The sequence below is a fragment of the Sphaeramia orbicularis genome, chromosome 7 (assembly GCF_902148855.1).
Source record: "Sphaeramia orbicularis chromosome 7, fSphaOr1.1, whole genome shotgun sequence".
Taxonomy (NCBI): domain Eukaryota; kingdom Metazoa; phylum Chordata; class Actinopteri; order Kurtiformes; family Apogonidae; genus Sphaeramia; species Sphaeramia orbicularis.
This window is the reverse complement of record NC_043963.1, coordinates 1,848,961-1,869,768: the sequence shown is the minus strand read 5'-3', so window position 1 is coordinate 1,869,768 and position 20,808 is coordinate 1,848,961. Positions and strand designations below refer to the sequence as shown.

The 20,808-nt window shown below is 45.7% G+C and overlaps 1 protein-coding gene across 1 annotated transcript in view; it reads left to right on the top strand.

The window, feature by feature from the left end:
• The window catches only part of LOC115421986 (neurofilament medium polypeptide-like), a gene marked incomplete at its 5' end in the record, with an annotated part of 22,331 nt that extends 5,814 nt beyond the window's left edge, over nucleotides 1-16,517 (top strand). Inside the window, 9 exon segments of the mRNA XM_030138006.1 lie at nucleotides 6,656-6,751; nucleotides 7,309-7,386; nucleotides 7,457-7,612; nucleotides 7,703-7,725; nucleotides 7,846-7,970; nucleotides 9,074-9,435; nucleotides 11,035-12,771; nucleotides 13,859-13,981; nucleotides 15,972-16,517. Of these exon segments, the coding sequence (XP_029993866.1) occupies nucleotides 6,656-6,751; nucleotides 7,309-7,386; nucleotides 7,457-7,612; nucleotides 7,703-7,725; nucleotides 7,846-7,970; nucleotides 9,074-9,435; nucleotides 11,035-12,771; nucleotides 13,859-13,945 (2,664 nt within the window).
• Nucleotides 16,518-20,808: the final 4,291 nt, after the last annotated feature.

The window sequence follows — 20,808 nt, the reverse complement described above, 5'->3', positions numbered from 1 at the left end:
GCTCCAACAGAGAGCTCATTCATTTTCTGAACCCACTTTATCCTCACTGGGGTCACAAGGGCGGAGCCTATCCCAGCTACATAAGGATGAAGGCGGGGTTTACCGTGGACATGTGACCAGTTCATCACAGACTGAACATATAGAGACAAACACACACTGTCACATTCACACCTATGGGCATGGATGGTGGGAGGAGCCAGAGTACCTGGAGAGAACATGCAAACTGCACACAGAAAGGTCCCACCCCCATGGACTAAAGGTCCCACCCCCATGGACTAAAGGTCCCACCCCCATGGTGGTGTTGGAATGGACCCCCGGACCTTCTGTCTGTGGGACACCAGGTCTGTCCTCTGCACCACTGTGTCGTCCTCATTTGTCTGTACTGTGGCTCCTCCTCCCACTGCTCTGGGGGGGCTTCCATCCATCCCCCATCCATGCCTAGAAGGTCAGATATCAGCCAGGACTGGACTGGGGTCCCAGATCCTCCAGGTCAGGACTGGACTGGGGTCCCAGATCCTCCAGGTCAGGACTGGACTGGGGTCCCAGATCCTCCAGGTCAGGCTTCTGTCCATGCCTCTGGTGAACCCTGCAGGTCTGAGCTGGTCTGCAGTTGTGTTGCCATGGCTGCTTTGGTTTCTGTTGGTCCTTCTGTATCAGACAGCCTTAGTACCACAGGAGACTCAGGCAGGTACCACATGTGACGCAGTATGGACGTCTTCGTTTGCCGTTTGGAGTCATATCTGCACAGGACATTTTCCAGAGGAAAACAGATGAAACCTGTTGCGGACTTCAGGGGGCTGTAGTTATTGTGGATGACATACTGGACCAAAGAAGAACATGATGCCAACCTCTGAGCCACGCTGGAACCAACAAGAGGATGAGGAGTGTGTTTGAACCCAGAGAAGAGCGTCGTATGTGCACAGAAGTAAACTGACATGTGGGGACATTCAGCCTGATCCAAAGACCATAGAAGACATGCCGCCCCAGAAAACAAAACCAGCTGAGACTGTCCCAGGGACGGTAAACTGCTGGTCCAGATTCGCTCCAGGTTTATCAGAAGTCAACGCTCCACTGGACCATCTGCTAAAACAGGAAGTTGAATTTGTGTGGGACCAAACTCACCAGAGAGCATTTCAGCCGATGAAAGATCTGATCACACGAGCGCCTGGTCCAATACTGAGCTGTTCTGACGACATGAAGGCAGTGCACCTGCAGGTGGACGCATCTGAACATGACCTGAACTAATGCAGGAGGACAGACCCACAGCTTATGCTCCAAGTCCCCCACCCCAACACAGACCAGGTATGCCCAGACCGACAAACCGCTTTGTGCAGTTCTGTTCAGGTGGAGGTGATTCCAAACCTGCATCTGTGGCAGAAAAGTTGTTGTGGAGTCTGAGCACAAACCTTTGGAATCTGTTCGACAGAAACTTATCTCATGTGCACCTGCTCACCTTCAACACATGTTCCTACAACTACAGTGATACCATACTGAAATCACACACCGCCCAGGGAAAGACACACCTGTGGCTGACACGCTGTCACGGAAACCACTGAAGGACGATGACGGCCAGTTCAGCAGGGGCGTGGATGAACAGGGTCAGCCCAGGAGGAGAAGTTTACCAGTGAGTGACAACAAACTTAAAGAAATACGAGCAGCGACGGAAAATGACACATGTACACGTTCAGACCGACCTGCAGATTTCTGGAACTACAGAGACGAGATTTCCTGCAACGACGGCGTTCTGTTTAAAGGAGACAAAATCATTGTGCATCAACCTTAAGACGGAACATTCTGCAAAAACCCACATTGGACACATGGGAATGGAGAGGAGCAAACAGAGCCAGGGACGCCCTCTGCTGGTCAGGTGTGGGTGAAGACAACACTGCCACTGGTGAGAACTGTCCCATACGCCAGGAACGGCGTTCATCAAACCCAGCAGAACCTCCCATATGTCACCAGGTTCCAGAAAGACCCTGGCAGGGTGAAGCATCCGACCTCCTCACACGGAAAGGAGGAGAATATGTTTTCACTGTCGACTGTTACAGCCGCTGTTTTCAACTAGAATAGAATAGAATAGAATAGAAGCTTCATTGTCATTGCATAATAAATACAACAAAATTGCACATGCCCCCCCCCCCCCCCCCCCCCCATAAAAAAAACACAAATAACATTCATACGACACACTTCCCACTCATAAATCCATTCAACAAACACACTGAAACACATCAGTATTAAAATACTTCTATAAAAAAGTGCATCTGTATAAAAGTCCTCTGGCTTGGATGTTAAAGTGACTGTGGTGTGTGCTGCTGCTTTAGGGAGTGGACGACTTTGTAAAAAAACTGTTTATGAGTCTGGTGGATGTGATGTGTGTCCTGTGTGGTTTCCCTGAAGGCAGGACGGTGAACAGGAGATGACCGGGCTGAAGTGTCTGTGCTGGTGGTCCTGGCTCTGGTGGGAACAGGAGATGGTCACGTCCTGAAGTGAGGGAAGAGGACAGCCCATGACTGTATCTGCAGATCTTCCCATCCTCTGCAGTGCTCTTTGGTCTGCCTGCAGACCAGGCCGTTCCACTGTATGTTAAGATGCTTTCGACAGCAGAGGGGTCAAAGGTCACGGCAGCCTCTTACAGAAGACACAGACTTTATAACTCCACTAGAGGCTCAGTTGTCAAAAAGTTGAAAGCTGTGTTTGTGAGACAGTGTTGTTGAAAAGTTCATCTCTGACGATGGCCCACAGTGCAGCTCACAGGAGTTTAAAGCTTTTCCAGCTTCGTGTGACGTCGAACACGTCACGTCGAGCTCATATTATCTGCAGAGGACTGTGAGAAGATCCAGATCCAGACTGGAAACAGCCCACACAGAAAACTGAGCCACACTCGTCTGTTCTGAGCCGTGGCTCAGGTGGTAGAGCGGGTCGTCCAATAACTGAAGGGTTGGCAGTTCGAATCCCGCTCTGTCCTGGTCAGTCCGTTTTGTCCTTGGGCAAGACACTTCACCCCCCCTGCCTCCAGTGCCACTCACACTGGTGTATGAATGTGTGGTGGTGGGAGGGGCCGTAGGCACAGACTGGCAGCCACACTTCTGTCAGTCTGCCCCCCCCCCCCCCCCCCCCCAGAAGAGCTGGAGGAGGAGTCTGAGGAGAGGGAAGTCTGGGCGTCCCTGCTTAGACTGTTACCCCCGTGACCCGGCCCCGGATAAGCACTGGATAATGGATGGATGTTAAAATCATTTTAGGTCAATTCAATCTAAAGTGGATCAAAACCAGTAAAATATGATCATAATAACCTATAAATAATGAAAACTGCAAATTTTCCTCTTTGTTTTAGCGTAAAAAAAGGAAAATTTAAAAAAAAAACAAAAGTTACATTTACAGACTATCAAAAAATATGAACAACCTGAAATGTCTAAAGAGAAGTCTGTGGAATTTTAACAATATTCTGCCTGGTACTAAATCTTTCAGTTGTGATGCACATGTGTAACTGATCAACTTAGGCCTAATATTGTAAACACTGCACTTTTTTTCTGAAGAATTTTCAGGTTGTTCATGTTGTGTTCAAGTACGGTTCGTAGGTCTAAACATTTTCATCATGGAATTTTACTTTTTTCACTCCAAAACAGAAACCTTTGGAGTTGACATTATTTATCAGTTCTTATTATTTAAATCCTTTTCCTGGTCCAGCCCACTTCAGATCAGATTCAGCTGAAAGTGGAACTGAACTAACATGAGTCTGACAGCTCCGCTCTACTACGGCCGCAGCGTCAGACCACTGACCACTCCACCAGGAGACCACGTCCACTCCACCAGGAGACCACGTCCACTCCACCAGGAGACCACGTCCACTCCACCAGGAGACCACTGTCCACTCCACCAGGAGACCACGTCCACTCCACCAGGAGACCACTGTCCACTCCACCAGGAGACCACTGTCCACTCCACCAGGAGACCACGTCCACTCCACCAGGAGACCACGTCCACTCCACCAGGAGACCACTGTCCACTCCACCAGGAGACCACGTCCACTCCACCAGGAGACCACTGTCCACTCCACCAGGAGACCACGTCCACTCCACCAGGAGACCACGTCCACTCCACCACGTCCACTCCACCAGGAGACCACGTCCACTCCACCAGGAGACCACGTCCACTCCACCACGTCCACTCCACCAGGAGACCACGTCCACTCCACCAGGAGACCACTGTCCACTCCACCAGGAGACCACGTCCACTCCACCAGGAGACCACGTCCACTCCACCAGGAGACCACTGTCCACTCCACCAGGAGACCACTGTCCACTCCACCAGGAGACCACGTCCACTCCACCAGGAGACCACGTCCACTCCACCAGGAGACCACGTCCACTCCCACCCAGAGCCTGAGCTGTGGAAACCTGCCGTCACTCTTCAACCTGCTGACACCGAACACTCGTACACCATTCACACTGGAGAAGGAACCGACAGCATCTGATAAACGCCCAGGCACCACCAACACCCACTGAACCTGTGTGTGAACGGTTCCTCTGAATCTGTGTGTGAACGGTTCCACTGAACCTGTGTGTGAACGGTTCCACTGAACCTGTGTGTGAACGGTTCCTCTGAACCTGTGTGTGAACTGTTCCTCTGAACCTGTGTGTGAACGGTTCCTCTGAACCTGTGTGTGAACGGTTCCTCTGCAACCTGTGTGTGAACGGTTCCTCTGAACCTGTGTGTGAACGGTTCCTCTGAACCTGTGTGTGAACGGTTCCTCTGAACCTGTGTGTGAACGGTTCCTCTGAACCTGTGTGTGAACCTGTGTGTGAACGGTTCCTCTGAACCTGTGTGTGAACGGTTCCTCTGAACCTGTGTGTGAACGGTTCCACAACAGCCTCAACCAGATGTGACTTTTATTTTTTTTTAATCTGGTTTTTATTGGAAAAGGAGCAAACTGTCCCTGCATTAACATTCATACATATGACATCTATTAGAGTCCTTTTTGTTTTTCTTATTTTATACGTGCAACAGTGTCAAACAAAAAAACAAAAAACATATGAACTGAGTGCTTACAGTTTTGGTATTTCTCACTTAAAAAAAGACTATCACAGCTCTCAGTACCTCTGAGTTCTTTAACCTTTTCATGCATGAATTATGAGAACCTTATAGTTGAGTTTTGTTTTTTTTAGTGTTTTTATTCCTCCTTTGGTATGAAAAAAGCAATGAGATTGAGGTTTTTTTTTTTCATAGATTTACAAAAATGTCCACTCAGCTACACCATGAATTTTATTCTTGAAGCAAAGAAACATGTATTTAAAACCCAATATGATAAAGTGATCTGAAAACAGTCAAATGAAACCATGTTTAATGCAGCTAATCTGATGTTTTCTCACATTTGAACATATTCTAATACTAGTTATTACTCACTTCATGGAGATAATATGCAAAAAATAACAATTAACAATTGATTTCCACTCAAGAACCAATCAAGAACAGTACAGTTCCAGTACTGGTCTGAATGTCAGTGTATGAGATGGTGCATGAGTGTCCACTGTGTCGGCTGATGTGGAACTAAAACAACTAAACCCATGAATATACAAGAGAACAGCTGCAGAAGAACTGTCCACTGGAGTGAGCACTGTGCATGAAGGGGTTAAACATTCCACATGTTTATGCAAAAGTAAAACATTCATAAAGAATAAAGAAAAAATATACAGGGAGATGATAAAGAAGAAATTCTCAGTGAGACAAATTCTGGGCGGTTAGAGGATACAAACTGAATCCATTTGTCCCAAATATGGTCAAATGTATCCCTCTGGATTCTGAGAAAGTAAGTTAATTTTTCCATTTTGAAAATTTGCCAGACGGTCTGGTACCAGTCTTCTGCAGATGTGACTTTTAAGGACACGAGTACGCTGCACACTAACACCGACACTTTACCGACGACTAGACCAGGTCGTTCTGTCAAACCAAGAAATGTCCTTGACCTGTGATGAGTCGACGGCTTCCCTCTGTGAACCAGTCACTCTGTTGTTGTCCTGGTGTTTGTTCTAGTTTGGTTTCAGGAGTACACCACAGGTCTATATGTTCTGTTTGTCTCCTTCTGAAGCTAAATGTTCCTAAACTCTGTAATGCAGTGACCTGCTGAATGACTGACACTACTGTTCCTGCTTCATACATTAGAAACTTTTACTGGTGAACGTATCGTCCAGTGTTAATGTGGAGACTTTGCACTTTGCACTGTTTATGGTTGCATTCAAAAAAAAAAAAAAAAAAAGGAGATGTCATATTGTTGCTGTTTTGTCCCTCTGTACTTACTGTAGAGGCAGTAGGAGTGAGGCATTGTGGGATGTGCAGTCAGAAAAAATGTACGCTGGTGAGCGAATGTACGAGTGGCAATAAAAGGCACATGGAACTGTCAGAAGACGAGTTTATTTATGAATGCACAGAACATTACAACAACAACAACAACAACAATAATAATAATATAGTTCATATTAGTTCATAATCTTCAGTAAATTTGCATCTAATCATTGATTAATAATGAATCAGATTAAAATAAATGAATTTTATATTAAAACCATTATCATTAACCAGTGACAGAACCGTTGGTGGAACCGTTGGTGGAACCGTTCTGGTTAACGGCTGTAAATGTCTGATGACGCTGCTGTTTGTTGGTCAGGTGGAGCTGAATGAAGGTTTATCGTCTCTGGCTGCGTTCAGCGACAAACTCCAGGCGTTGATCGCAGAACTGGAGCAGAGCTGTCGCAACGTTGAGGTACGAAAAAAAAACAACAACAACCACCACAGCTGTTTGGAATCAGTCCAACTAGAACCACATCAACAGTTCTGTTTTTGTTTGTTTGTTCTGTTTGTTTTGTTTTCTTCTATTTGTTTTGTTTTCTTCTGTTTGTTTTGTTTTCTTCTGTTTGTTTTTGTTTTCTTCTGTTTGTTTTGTTTTCTTCTGTTTGTTTTGTTTTCTTCTGTTTGTTTTGTTTTCTTCTGTTTATTTTGTTTTCTTCTGTTTGTTTTGTTTTCTTCTGTTTGTTTTGTTTTCTTCTGTTTGTTTTCTTCTGTTTGTTTTCTTCTGTTTGTTTTGTTTTCTTCTGTTTGTTTGGTTTTCTTCTATTTGTTTTTGTTTTCTTCTGTTTGTTTTGTTTTCTTCTGTTTGTTTTCTTCTGTTTATTTTGTTTTCTTCTGTTTGTTTTCTTCTGTTTGTTTTGTTTTCTTCTGTTTGTTTTCTTTTCTTCTGTTTGTTTTTGTTTTCTTCTGTTTGTTTTCTTTTCTTCTGTTTGTTTTTGTTTTCTTCTGTTTGTTTTCTTTTCTTCTGTGCAGGAGGTCTATGCGATGCAGAAACAGCTGGTTTCTCAGAAGTTCGACCGTTTGTTCTCCATCGTGGACGAGCGTCGTAAGGTGAGTTTGTTGTCGTAGAAATGCGTCGTCGTGGTTTTTCGTTAGTGCTTGAACGTCGTCGTCTCTGAAGGCGATGATGGAGCGAATCACGTCGGAGCAGGAGGAGAAGACGGGCCACGCCCAGGCGCTGGTGCGTTGCTATGGAGACACGGCGGAGGCCAACAGGAAACTGATGGAGAGGGCGTCCAGCAGCATGGAGGACCCGGACACGGCGGCCTTCGTCCAGGTCAGAGGTCACCGCTGACCCTCCACAGGTCCAGTCCACGTCCATATGTTTATACGTTTAACCGGGTCTTCGTTTCTTTCGTCCAATCAGAATTCACGGGAGCTGATCTCCAAGTGAGTACCGACTCTTCTACAGCCTCGTTCTGGTTGGAACGTCATGTGATCAGCGTCTGCAGAACACGTTCCAGGTTCGTTCTACTTGGAGGTTTGTTGTGTTTGTGTTTTCGTCGTCAGAGTAACGGCGGCGGCGTCCTCCTGTCCGACGGAAACGCTGACGCCGGGCTTCGAGAACATGAACCACTACACCTTTACCTTCAGCCAACAGGAGGAGGTTCTGCAGAACATCGACTTCCCCAGAGGTAAAGGTTCTCGATACGCACCGACACGGACACGAATCCACTGAAAAAACACCCAACTGGTAGAAACACAAGGAGAGAAGAACCACAGTAGAACCACAGTAGAACCACAGTGGAACCACAGTGGAACCACAGGGGAACCACAGTAGAACCACAGTAGAACCACAGTGGAACCACAGTGGAACCACAGTAGAACCACAGTGGAACCACAAGGGAACCACAGTAGAACCACGGTGGAACCACAGTGGAACCACAGGAGAACCACAGTAGAACCACAGTAGAACCACAGTGGAACCACAGGGGAACCACAGGGGAACCACAGTAGAACCACGGTGGAACCACAGTGGAACCACAGGAGAACCACAGTAGAACCACAGTGGAACCACAGTAGAACCACAGTGGAACTGCAGTGGAACCACAGTAGAACCACAGTGGAACTGCAGTGGAACCACAGTAGAACCACAGTGGAACTGCAGTGTTGTTCCATGGCTGTTTGACTGTGGTTCCACTGTGGTTCCACTATGGTTCCGCTGTGTTTCCACTGTGGTCCCATTGTATTTCCATTGTGGTTCTGCTGTGGTTCTGCTGTGGTTCCGCAGTGCGGCTGTCTCCTAACCCGTGTTCCTCTTCTTTCCAGTCCAGAAATAGCAGCAGCTGCTGTTTCAGAACAGGACTTTCCCTCCTCGGTGCCAAAAATAACTGACTGACATCTGAGCTCGACTAGAACCCTGGTCCTGGTTCTAATTTTACTCCACACATAATTATAATTTATGTTCTGTGATGATCTCCCACAGATTTATGTCGTGTTAATGAATGTTATTGCGATAAAAGCGTGGTTCTGCTGTCCACTCCAGCGGTCGTAAGTTTCCTTCTGTAAATGCTGGTCAGTGTTCTCTTGTCAGGTCAGTGACATGTTCTTGGGCGTTCCTCATGTTCTAACAGAAAGCACAGTGTTGTTTCCTTGAACAGATGAGTCGTCTCCATGGAGACGGAGCTGAACGTGTAGTTTATGACCAACAGGGGGCGCCAAAGAAGAACACACGTCCAGACAGAACCTAATGTTGTTGAACAGACTTTGAGTTTCAGCTGGAGTTCTGTCTCTGCAGTTGAGGAGGATGTTCCTGAAGAACCAGAACCAGAAGAAACCCCCACCCAGAACCCAGACCTTCAACCCCCCCAGGAAACCTCCCTACAGAACCCAGACCCTGAACCTGGTCCAGAAACCCTGAAGGAACCGACCCAGGGGACACAGGAACCAGTTCACATGAGACCAGCGGCTCCGGTCCAGATGTGGGACTCTGAGGAACCTTCAGTCCTGCACCTGGACCCTGCAGGTCCACATCCAGATCCAGGTCCAGATGAGGGGGTTCCAGGTCAGAGACAGGACTCAGAACCAAGAAGAACTGAACCAGAACCAGTTAAAGAGAAGAACATGTGCCAACAGCAGGAGGGAATGAGCACACTGCAGGTACACAACTGACACACAACAGACACACAACTGACACACAACTGACACACTGCAGGTACACAACTGACACACAACAGACACACAACTGACACACTGCAGGTACACAACTGACACACAACAGACACACTGCAGGTACACAACTGACACACAACAGACACACAACTGACACACTGCAGGTACACAACTGACACACAACAGACACACAACTGACACACAACTGACACACTGCAGGTACACAACTGACACACAACAGACACACAACTGACACACTGCAGGTACACAACTGACACACAACAGACACACAACAGACACACTGCAGGTACACAACTGACACACAACAGACACACAACAGACACACTGCAGGTACACAACTGACATACAACAGACACACTGCAGGTACACAACTGACACACAACAGACACAAAACACACACACAACTGACACACTGCAGGTACACAACTGATGCACTGCAGGTACACAACTGACACACAACAGACACATAACAGACACACAACAGACACACTGCAGGTACACAACTGACACACAACAGACACATAACAGACACACTGCAGGTACACAACTGACACACAACAGACACACAACAAACACAAAACACACACACACAACTGACACACTGCAGGTACACAACTGACACACAACTGACGCACTGCAGGTACACAACTGACACACAACAGACACAAAACACACACACAACTGACACACAACTGACGCACTGCAGGTACACAACTGACACACAACACACACACAAAAGACACAAAACACACACACAACTGACACACAACTGACACAGTGCAGGTACACAACTGACACACAACTGATGCACTGCAGGTACACAACTGACACACAACAGACACACAAGTGACACACAACAGACACAAAACACACACACAACTGACGCACTGCAGGTACACAACTGACACACAACTGACGCACAACAGACACACTGCAGGTACACAACAGACACACAACAGACACACAACTGACACACAGCAGACACACAACTGCCGCACAACTGCCGCACAACTGACACACAACTGACACAGACACACAACAGATGCGCAACTGACATACAACTGATGCACAACTGACACACAAAAGACACACAACTGACACAGACGCACAACTGATGCACAACAAACGCACAACAGATGCACAACAGACACACAACTGACACACAACTGACACACAGCAGACACACAACTGACACACAACTGACACAGACACACAACAGATGCACAACTGACATACAACTGATGCACAACTCACACACAAAAGACACACAACTGACACAGACACACAACTGACGCACAACAGATGAACAACTGACACACAACTGACACAGATACACAACAGACACACAACAGACTGGTGTGTTCAGTATGTAGTGTTGTTCTCCAGTTTGACCTCTGACCTCTGTGTCCGTCTGTTTAACACTGTTTATTATCATGTAAACATAATGAACCACTGGTTGAATCCGACTCCAGAAGAAGACGAAGCACTTGTGCGTTTGTTCAAACACAGACGTAGAATCTGTGCATTTATGAACATACGGCTCCTGTCACTTCCTGCACATGTTAGTGTGAAGGTGGAGAAGCAGAGGAAGATCAGGATGACAGGGATGAAGATGATGGAACAGAGGTAGAGGAGGAGACCAGGACCGGGACCAGCCCTGATCCAGCAAAAACCCTGCAAGACGTCACCACCACAGAGATGATGATACACAAAGCAGAACCTGACCCGGACATGGCACCACGCTCCAGGGCCCACGCCTCCGATCAAACCCTGGAACAAGCCCCTGGAAATCTACACCAAACACCTGAAAACCAGGTTGAACCACCAAAGAATCAATCCCAAACTGAAGAAGATCCATCCCAACCACCTCAGAAGCAACCTGAATCAGAGACACTATGCCAGATATCTGAAGATCAATGCCACACATCTGAAAACCACGTCAAACCCCATGAAAATCAATCCCAAATGTACCAATACCAGTTTGAACCACTTAGAGATCAATCCCAAACAGAAGATCAATCCCAAATGGCAGAATATCAATTCCGACCTCCTCCGAATCAACCAGAATCAGATAATCAATCCCAAACACTTGAATATCAAACTCAAATGCTTAAAAATCAAGCCCAGACACTTGAAGATCCAACCCAGACTCCTGAGAACCAGCCTGAACTACCTGAAAATCAACCCACAACAGCAGATGAACCCCAAACATCTGAAAATCAATGGTTTTCACCTAAAAATCAATCCCAAAACCCAGCTCTGGTCAATATGGAGCTGACTGGACCAGATGCAGAAGAAGCCGGTGAAATCCAGGAGGAGGACAGGTCAGACGAGGCAGAGGAGTCGAAGGAGGAGAACTCAGGCTGTGGAGAAGAAGAAACGAGCACAGAAGGAAAAGGTGAAGAGCTGGGGATTGATGCCTCTGGGTTTGATGTGAAGTCTGGGTTAGATTATCTGGATGAAGGATGTGATGGAAACGATATGAATGACCAGGCGGTGTCCAAGGTAACGTCTGAGGAGGTGGCACTGAAGGAGGTATCCAAGGAGGTGGCATCCAAGGAGTTGTCTGAGGTAGCGGCGTCTGAGGTGGTGGTGTCTGAGGAAGTGGTGTCCGAGGAGGTGGTGTCTGAGGAGATGTCCGAGGAGGTGGTGTCTGAGGAGGTGTCCGAGGAGGTGGTGTCTGAGGAAGAGGTGTCCGAGGAGGTGGTGTCTGAGGAAGTGGTGTCCGAGGAGGTGGTGTCTGAGGAGGTGTCCGAGGAGGTGGTGTCTGAGGAAGTGGTGTCCGAGGAGGTGGTGTCTGAGGAAGTGGTGTCCGAGGAGGTGGTGTCTGAGGAGGTGTCCGAGGAGGTGGTGTCTGAGGAAGTGGTGTCCAAGGAGGTGGTGTCTGAGGAAGTGGTGTCCGAGGAGGTGGCGTCCAAGGAGGTGGCCTCCGAGGTGGTGACGTCTAAGGAGGTAGCATCCAAGGTGGTGTCTGAGGCAGCGGCATCCAAGGAGGTGGCGTCCAAAGAGGTGGCCTCTGAGGAGGTGCCAAAGGAGGTAGCTTCCAAGATGGTGTCTGAAGAGGTGGCATCTGAGGAGGTGTCAGAGAAGGTAGCGTCTGAGGAGGTGGCATCCAAGAACACATCCAAGGAGGTGGAGACTGAGGAGGTGGAGACTGAGGACGTGTCAAAGGAGGAGGCGTCCAAGGAGACGTCCAAGGAGGTAGCGTCCCAGGTGTCCAGTTCAAAGTTGACAGAAAACAAGGAGGAGCGTGAAGTAGAGGAGGGTGTTGAAGGACAGGTGAACTCCTTTGTGTCCCTTCAGGTTAGTGTCGTCTGGTTTCACTTTCGACTTCCTCATCATCGACCGTATGTTTCACTTCATCCAGCTGCTGCAGATGTGGCCACGCCTCCACAGCACCGCCTCCGTTCTCATCGTCTGTTTGGTGTTTGATGCTTCGCAGTATCACTGTTCCAACCCGACACTGCTTCAGCACTTCCACTGTTTGTCTTGTTTGAAATCCCCCTCAGGCGACAGAATAAAACAAACCACAGTATACTTGTGCAAAACAACGCAAAAATGGTCAATATTTAAAGACGTGATAATGTGCCACAAAAAACAGACAATCTATCCCACACCTGAAAATCAATCCCAAATAGCAGAAAATTTACACATTCCCCCAAGAATCAACCTCACCTCCAACACCTGAAAATCAGTTCCAAATTGGTGATCGTCCTAATTCCAACAGTCACCTACGAATCAACTACAAAACACTTGAAAATGATCCCAACATCTAAAATCAATGACACATGACAGAAAATCGACCCCAACAACCTAGATATCAACCTCAAACACCTGAAAAATCAATCCCAAACTTCTACAAATCTATACCAAAAGCTGATAATTGGTCCCACTCACCCAGAAATCAGTCCCAAACACTTGAAAATCACCCACATCTGTCTTTAAATCCGTCTAAAACAGCAGAAAAACTGCTCCAACCATGTTGTGATCAATCACCAGATCTATCCCGGCCTCCACACCAAAGCCATGGTTCCATTTGACTGGATTTGTTTGAGACGGTTGAAAACCATGTGAAGCTGTTCAGTCTGTAGATGTGACTTTAAACAAGTTTTTAATCCTTAAATGTCAAGACCATGATGGGAAACAGGACTGTGGGGTTTGATGCCGGACAGATCTCCATGACGATGTTCTAGGTTTTCCTGCGTTTCCTTCATCTGTCTTTGCCTGTTGTTGTCCAAGCGCCGTCCATCTTGTTTCCATGGTTCTACTCGGTTCCTTCCATCTCCGCGTTCCGTCTGTTTGTTCTCATTCGTCCGTTCATCCAGTCGTCTCTTCCCATTCTGTCCCGTGTCTCCATGGTCTCTTCACGTCCGTCTCCGTGGTTCTTCAGGCCGTCACTCTGCTCTTCTACCTGTTGGCCTTCCTGCTCATCCTGCAGAGGGTCTGGGGTTACATCGGCTGTTTCATCCTCACATAACATCATCTGGAGACACGTCATCCTCACTGAGCACAGGTACACCGCACCTGCATCCACAACCGCCTGAACCCTGACCCCTGAACCCTGACCCCACCTGCATCCACAACCGCCTGACCCCTGAACCCTGACCCCTGACCCCTGAACCCTGACCCCTGAACCCTGAACCCTGACCCCACCTGCATCCACAACCGCCTGAACCCTGACCCCTGACCCTTGAACCCTGACCCCACCTGCATCCACAACCGCCTGAACCCTGACTCCTGAACCCTGACCCCTGACCCCACCTGCATCCACAACCGCCTGAACCCTGACCAATGACCCCACCTGCATCCACAACTGCCTGAACCCTGACCCCTGAACCCTGACCCCTGAACCCTGACCCCACCTGCATCCACAACTGCCTGAACCCTGACCCCACCTGCATCCACAACCGCCTGAACCCTGACCCCTGAACCCTGACCCCTGAACCCTGACCCCACCTGCATCCACAACCACCTGAACCCTGACCCCACCTGCATCCACAACTGCCTGAACCCTGACCCCTGAACCCTGACCCCTGAACCCTGACCCCTGACCCCACCTGCATCCACAACCGCCTGAACCCTGACCCCTGAACCCTGACCCCTGAACCCTGACCCCACCTGCATCCACAACTGCCTGAACCCTGACCCCTGACCCCACCTGCATCCACAACCGCCTGAACCCTGACCCCTGAACCCTGACCCCTGAACCCTGACCCCACCTGCATCCACAACCGCCTGAACCCTGACCCCTGAACCCTGACCCCACCTGCATCCACAACCGCCTGAACCCTGACCCCTGACCCCTGACCCCTGACCCCACCTGCATCCACAACCACCTGAACCCTGACCCCACCTGCATCCACAACCACCTGAACCCTGACCCCACCTGCATCCACAACCGCCTGAACCCTATCCCTTTCCCTAACCCTGACCCTAGGTACACTGCACCTGCATCCACAACTGCCTAAACCTTGAACTAACCCTAACCCTGAACCTAACCCTGAACCTAACCCTGAACCCTGTCTCAGTTCTAATTCTACTACTCAGACTAAAACAAACCTCTGTACAACAGATATTTATCAAATGTAAAAACTCCTAAAACGATGCTGGAGGTAAATTCAGATTAGAAAAGTGTCTCAGTGTTCAATAGGTGGATTTTCTAAAGTTGACATTAGCAGGTGAATATCCGCTGACACCTGGTGGCAGAGCTGAGTAATTACTGAACCCTCTGTTTACACTGAACATATAAACTGAGAACGGTCATTTATCAGATCATAATCAGCCCTGGTGCGTTTACTGTCACTGATCAAACACATCAGATTAGACTGTTTACATGATCAATAATCAGATACTGATCAGATCATCAGTGTAAACAGGGTCAGTGAAGGGGTTTTACCGTATTTGAATGTTCTCACTACAGCTGTTTGGGTGTGGTCTATCCAGTGGGTGGGTGTGGTTTACTTAGTAGGTGGGTGTGGTGTATTGGGCAGGTGGGTGTGGTCTATCCAGTGGGTGGGTGTGTTTTACTTAGTAGGTGGGTGTGGTGTATTGGGCAGGTGGGTGTGGTCTATCCAGTGGGTGGGTGTGGTTTACTTAGTAGGTGGGTGTGGTGTATTGGGCAGGTGGGTGTGGTCTATCCAGTGGGTGGGTGTGGTTTAATCAGTGGGTGCGTGTGGTCTACTGGACAGGTGGATGTGGTCTATCCGGTGTGTGGGTGTGGTTTATTGAGTGGGTAGGTGTGGTCTAATGGGCAGGTGAGTGTTGTCTACCCAGTGGGTGGGTGTGGTCTATCCAGTGGGTGGGTGTGGTTTAATCAGTGGGTGCGTGTGGTCTACTGGACAGGTGGATGTGGTCTATCCGGTGTGTGGGTGTGGTTTATTGAGTGGGTAGGTGTGGTCTAATGGGCAGGTGAGTGTTGTCTACCCAGTGGGTGGGTGTGGTTTAATCAGTGGGTGTGGCTTCTTTATAACCATCTGAGTCTCTGATGTGGATCTCTGGTCCAGATGGAGACCGAGGGGAGGATCCCTGCCCAGACCGGCCCCTCCCCCTGCTCCGGCCCCTCCCAGGCTCCTTGTCGGCCCGCCTTCTCCTTCTCCTGGCTCCACTCGCTCCACAAGTAGAAGTAGAACCCGTGGAAGTTCTGCCTGGGATCCGGATCCGGTTCAGACCAGTACCCAGTCCAGCTCAGACCTGCTCCGGTCCACAGTGGTCCAGCTGGTCCAGCTGGTCCAGGTTTAGGTTCTGTTTAGTTTGAGTCTGTTTTCCGCGTGCATCGGTGGTTTTCTTTTCCTTTTGTTTGACTTTTGCTTTCGTTTGAGTTTTTCTTCCTTTGACTTTTATTCAGTTCAACATGAATCACTGACACTGAAGGAGGCGGGACCTGCACCTGTCAATCAGAGGGGTTTTACTTTTTAGTTTTTCCCAGTTTTCTGTCATTTTCTTTCAAACTGAGCATCAGATCTGATTTGATTCAGTTGTTGTTTTCTTTTTTTGACATAAACTGGCGGTGAACGGCAGTTACCAACGTTCAGATCCACTTACATTCACCAGAGCCCTAATGGGGGGGGGGGGGGGGGGGGGTCAGCGGTCCCAGGGGGTGGTGGTGGTTAAAATTCAGTCAAAGAAACTTGTCAGGTCCAGACATAAAAAAAACAAAACAAAAACTTTTATTCCTCCTCATTTACCAAAAGATGACATGAATTTCCATATTGTTCACATTGTTACTGATTCTTTGTCAAACTGTTGTTGAATTAAACCACGTCATGAAACTCATGAACTTTATCCACTGGTTTTGCAGAAACTTTCGCTGTTTTTTTCTTCTTTATGTCCGTTTTGTCACGTTCCATGTTTTATTATTCATGTCCCTCCGTTATAGTTCACATCCCTTCGCTGAAGTCAACATTTTCCAACTAGGGAGATGAATTCACACGTCACATTTGAGTGTTTTACATCTTCACAGACTCACTGTGGTCAGTTTTTATAGTTCATAGAAGACACTGGGATTGAAGGTTTTATTGTTTTTAATCATTAAATATTGTTTTCAGGTGTAGAAACGATACAAAACCATACAACCATTATTAAACAAATGGAAATAAAAGTTTCTCAAATACAGACGAAGGACGTGTGGATCCAGATCAGACCACGGTGGATAAAAGGTCAGATCTGGATCGGATTCAGGACCAGGTATGGAAGTGGACCAGGTCAGAGTTGAACCTGTGACTGAACGTCTCTGAAGTGTTCAGTCAGATTAAACCGTAAAGACCCAGAGCTGCTTTTGTGTCAGTTCCCAAATGAATGTTTCTCTATTTTTAACCTTTCTTCAGTGATTTCTCATCATTTACTCTAATATTCTGTTCTGTATTTTGCATTTTTTCAGTAAAAATCTGGTATTTTTCCAGATTTAATTTACTGATTAAATAGATGTTCATTAAAGCTCATCTTAAAGTTGAAGGTTATTATATCAGAAACAGAGAAAATTGAAGAAAGAGTTGCATTTTACTGCAAAATCTGTCATGAAGTGAACATAAAATAAGCATCTCCATCCACTGTCATTGATCCAACTCCATGGGTTTTCCTGGAGGATGACGTCCTGCAGATACTCCAGTAGGACCGAAACAGAGGCTTTATTATTTACTTTATTAGATATGAGCACATCATCCACAAAACAATGACATTGGATGATGTGCACTGTAAAAATGGAACCCAGGGGTAGCATATACAAAGAAAACAGGATCCAGAATAGAACCCTGAGGGACCCCAAAGCCCCCAAATTCAACTGTTATTCTATCAGAAACTGTGAAAACTGTTGAAAAAGTGTCGTTTTCAGTCCAATCCATCATTAACTGAACATAAACCCAGTGTGTCCATCCACTGTCACTGATCCAACTCTGTGGGTTTGACTGGTGAATCAATGTTGGAGAAGATGACGGTGTTTCCACGGTAACTACAGAGCCTCTGAACGTCCAAATATGGTCATATCTGATGACCATGAAAAGATGAAGAACTGTATTTTACACCAATTATTGACATGGATTAATAGGATTAGTGGATCAACAGGAATTAAACAGTTTAGATCAGTAGATGGTTTAGCTTAAAGGCGGACGTCTGGGTCTTTAAGGGTTAAAGCTAAAGGTCAGTCTTTGTATCATTTATTGTTTTATCTACATGTGTTCTTGTCAAAACTCCACCTGAAACCTGAGCTGGAGCTCCTTCTGCCTGATGAGACTGAGTGTTTTCACAGTCGTGTGTCACCGCAGGAGCAGTGGGTTGTGTTTGTGAGTTTGTCCACTCTGTTTGGTGTTTTATAAACTGGAATTAAACAGTTTTTGTTCACCTACAGTGTGTTTTTCATCAGAGGGCATGTGCTATGCTTTTACTTTAGCGTTAACACCATTCATTCATTTAATAAATGGAAACATCATGCATTTTAAGATGATTTTCGGATAATTTAGCCCTCAGTGACTTGATTTTAAATTTCTCTCCACATTTCACCATTTATAAGTGATTTATCACCTTTTATTATAATAATATCCTCTGCATTGTGCATTTTTGAGTAGATATCTTGTTTTTACTGACCATGTAGATGTTAGCTCAAAGGTTATTTTATCAAAACAGTTAAAGTTGAAGAAAAATAGATACATTTTTCAGTCAAATCTATCATTAACTGATAGCTGACTGAAAACTAATAATTGATTAATGCTTTATTAACCCTGACAGACCTAGAACTATTTTGTGCGGATATGCAAATTAATTTTCCTCTACATTTAACCTTATGTGATTTAAGTGATTTATCACCATGTATTATAATATTATCCTCTGTATTTTGCATTTTTTCAGTGAAATACAGGTTTTTTCCCCCTAGATTTAATTTACAGATAGCAATTTAATTAATTATGTGGATGATCATTAAAGCTCAGAGTAAATTTAAAGGTTATTATGTCAGAAAAAGGGAGGTTTTCAGTCAAATCTATTATTAACTGAACATAAAAGACCCACCTGGTACTGAAAAGCTGACAAACTGCATTTGACCTGAATGATTTCAGTTAACTGATTAGTGTAAGAATGAATGTATAATGTCCCTGTTAAATAAACCAATAAAATCAAAAATAAAAATGAAATGTGTTTTTACAGTGTTAGTAAATATTTCAGATCAGAAGAAGCTTTTGGTCCCTGGAGTCTGTTTAGGCCACAGGTGTCAAACATGTGGCCCGGGGGCCAAATCCGGCCCGCTAAAGGGTCCAGTCTGGCCCTTGGGACAAATTTGTGAAATGCTAAAATCCCACAAAGATATTAACAGTCACTTTAGCTCAGGTTCCTCATTCAAATCAATTCAATCTCAAATGGGTCAGATCAGTAAAATACTACCCAATAACCTATAAATACTCATAACTTCAAATTTTTATCGATGTAAATGTAAATATTTTCATGTATTTACACTAAAACAAAGTATAATTTCGCAAAAAATGTGAATAACCTGAAATGTCTTTAGAGAAGTAAGTGCAATTTCAACAATATTCCACCTGTTACTAAATGTTTTGTGTATTTGTAGACCTACTGTGATCTGTAAGTTATATATAATGTACATGTGTAAATGATAAACTGAAGCATGATATTGTTAAAATTACACTTATTTTTTCAGTTTGTTCATGTTATTCACAATGTTTGAAAGGACTGTTTGTAGATGTAAACATTTTCATAATGTAAATTTACTTTTTTTGCTCTAAAACATAGAGAAAAGTTTGGAGTTGACATTATTTTTTATTATTCTGTTATTATTTGACTGGTTCGGCCTACTGCAGATCAAATTCAGCTGAATGTGGAACTGAACTAAAATGAATTTGACACCTTTGTTTTAGGCCTTTAAGAGTTAAACCTCCTGTCCTGACAATAAAGTCCAGCATTTTCATTGGTCTGTAAATGACAAATATTTATTCATTCATTCATTTTCTGAACCCGCTTTATCCTCACTAGGGTCACAGGTAAATGACAAATATCCACATAATAAATAATAAATTACAGATGATAGAAAAAAGATAATAAATAATAGATACCGTAATAGGTTCTAGATATTAGATCATGGATCACAGGTGTCAAACATGTGGCCCGGGGGCCAAATCTGGCCCACCAAAGGGTCCAGTCCGGCCCGTGGGATGAATTTGTGAAATGTAAAAATTACACTGAAGATATGAACAATCAAGGGTGTTCAATCTAAAGTGGGTCAGACCACTAAAATATTATCATTATAACCTATAAATAATGGAAAAAAGCAATTTTTTCTTCTTTTTGTTTTAGGGTCAAAAAAGTAAAAGTACACAAAAATGTTTACATTTACAGACTGGCTTTTCACAAAATATGAACAACCTGAAATGTCTTAAGAGAAGTATGTAGTATTTTAACAATATTCTGCCATTTATCAAATGTTTTGTAAATTTGTGTATCTGTAGATCCACTGTGATCTGTAAGTTGTGATGCAGATGTATAAATGATAAACTAAGGTGTAATATTGTTAAAAATTACACTTATTTTTCTTAAGAATTTTCAGGTTGTTCATATTTGTTCGTGTTACGTTCAAGTACGGTTCATAGATGTAAACATTTTAATTACGGAATTTTACTTTTTCACTCAAAAACATAGAGAAAACTTTGGCGTTGATATAATTTCTAAGTTCTTATCCTGTTGTTTACATTATTTTACTGGTCTGTCCCACTTTAGATCTTTCAGGAACAGTTGTTTGGTGGTGCTCTTCGGCTCTGTACTCCCTCCCTCCACCAGGAGGCGCCGGCGCCCCTCGGAGCCGCTGTCCGGCCTCTTCTGTGCGCATGCGCAGAAGCAGCGGGGCTG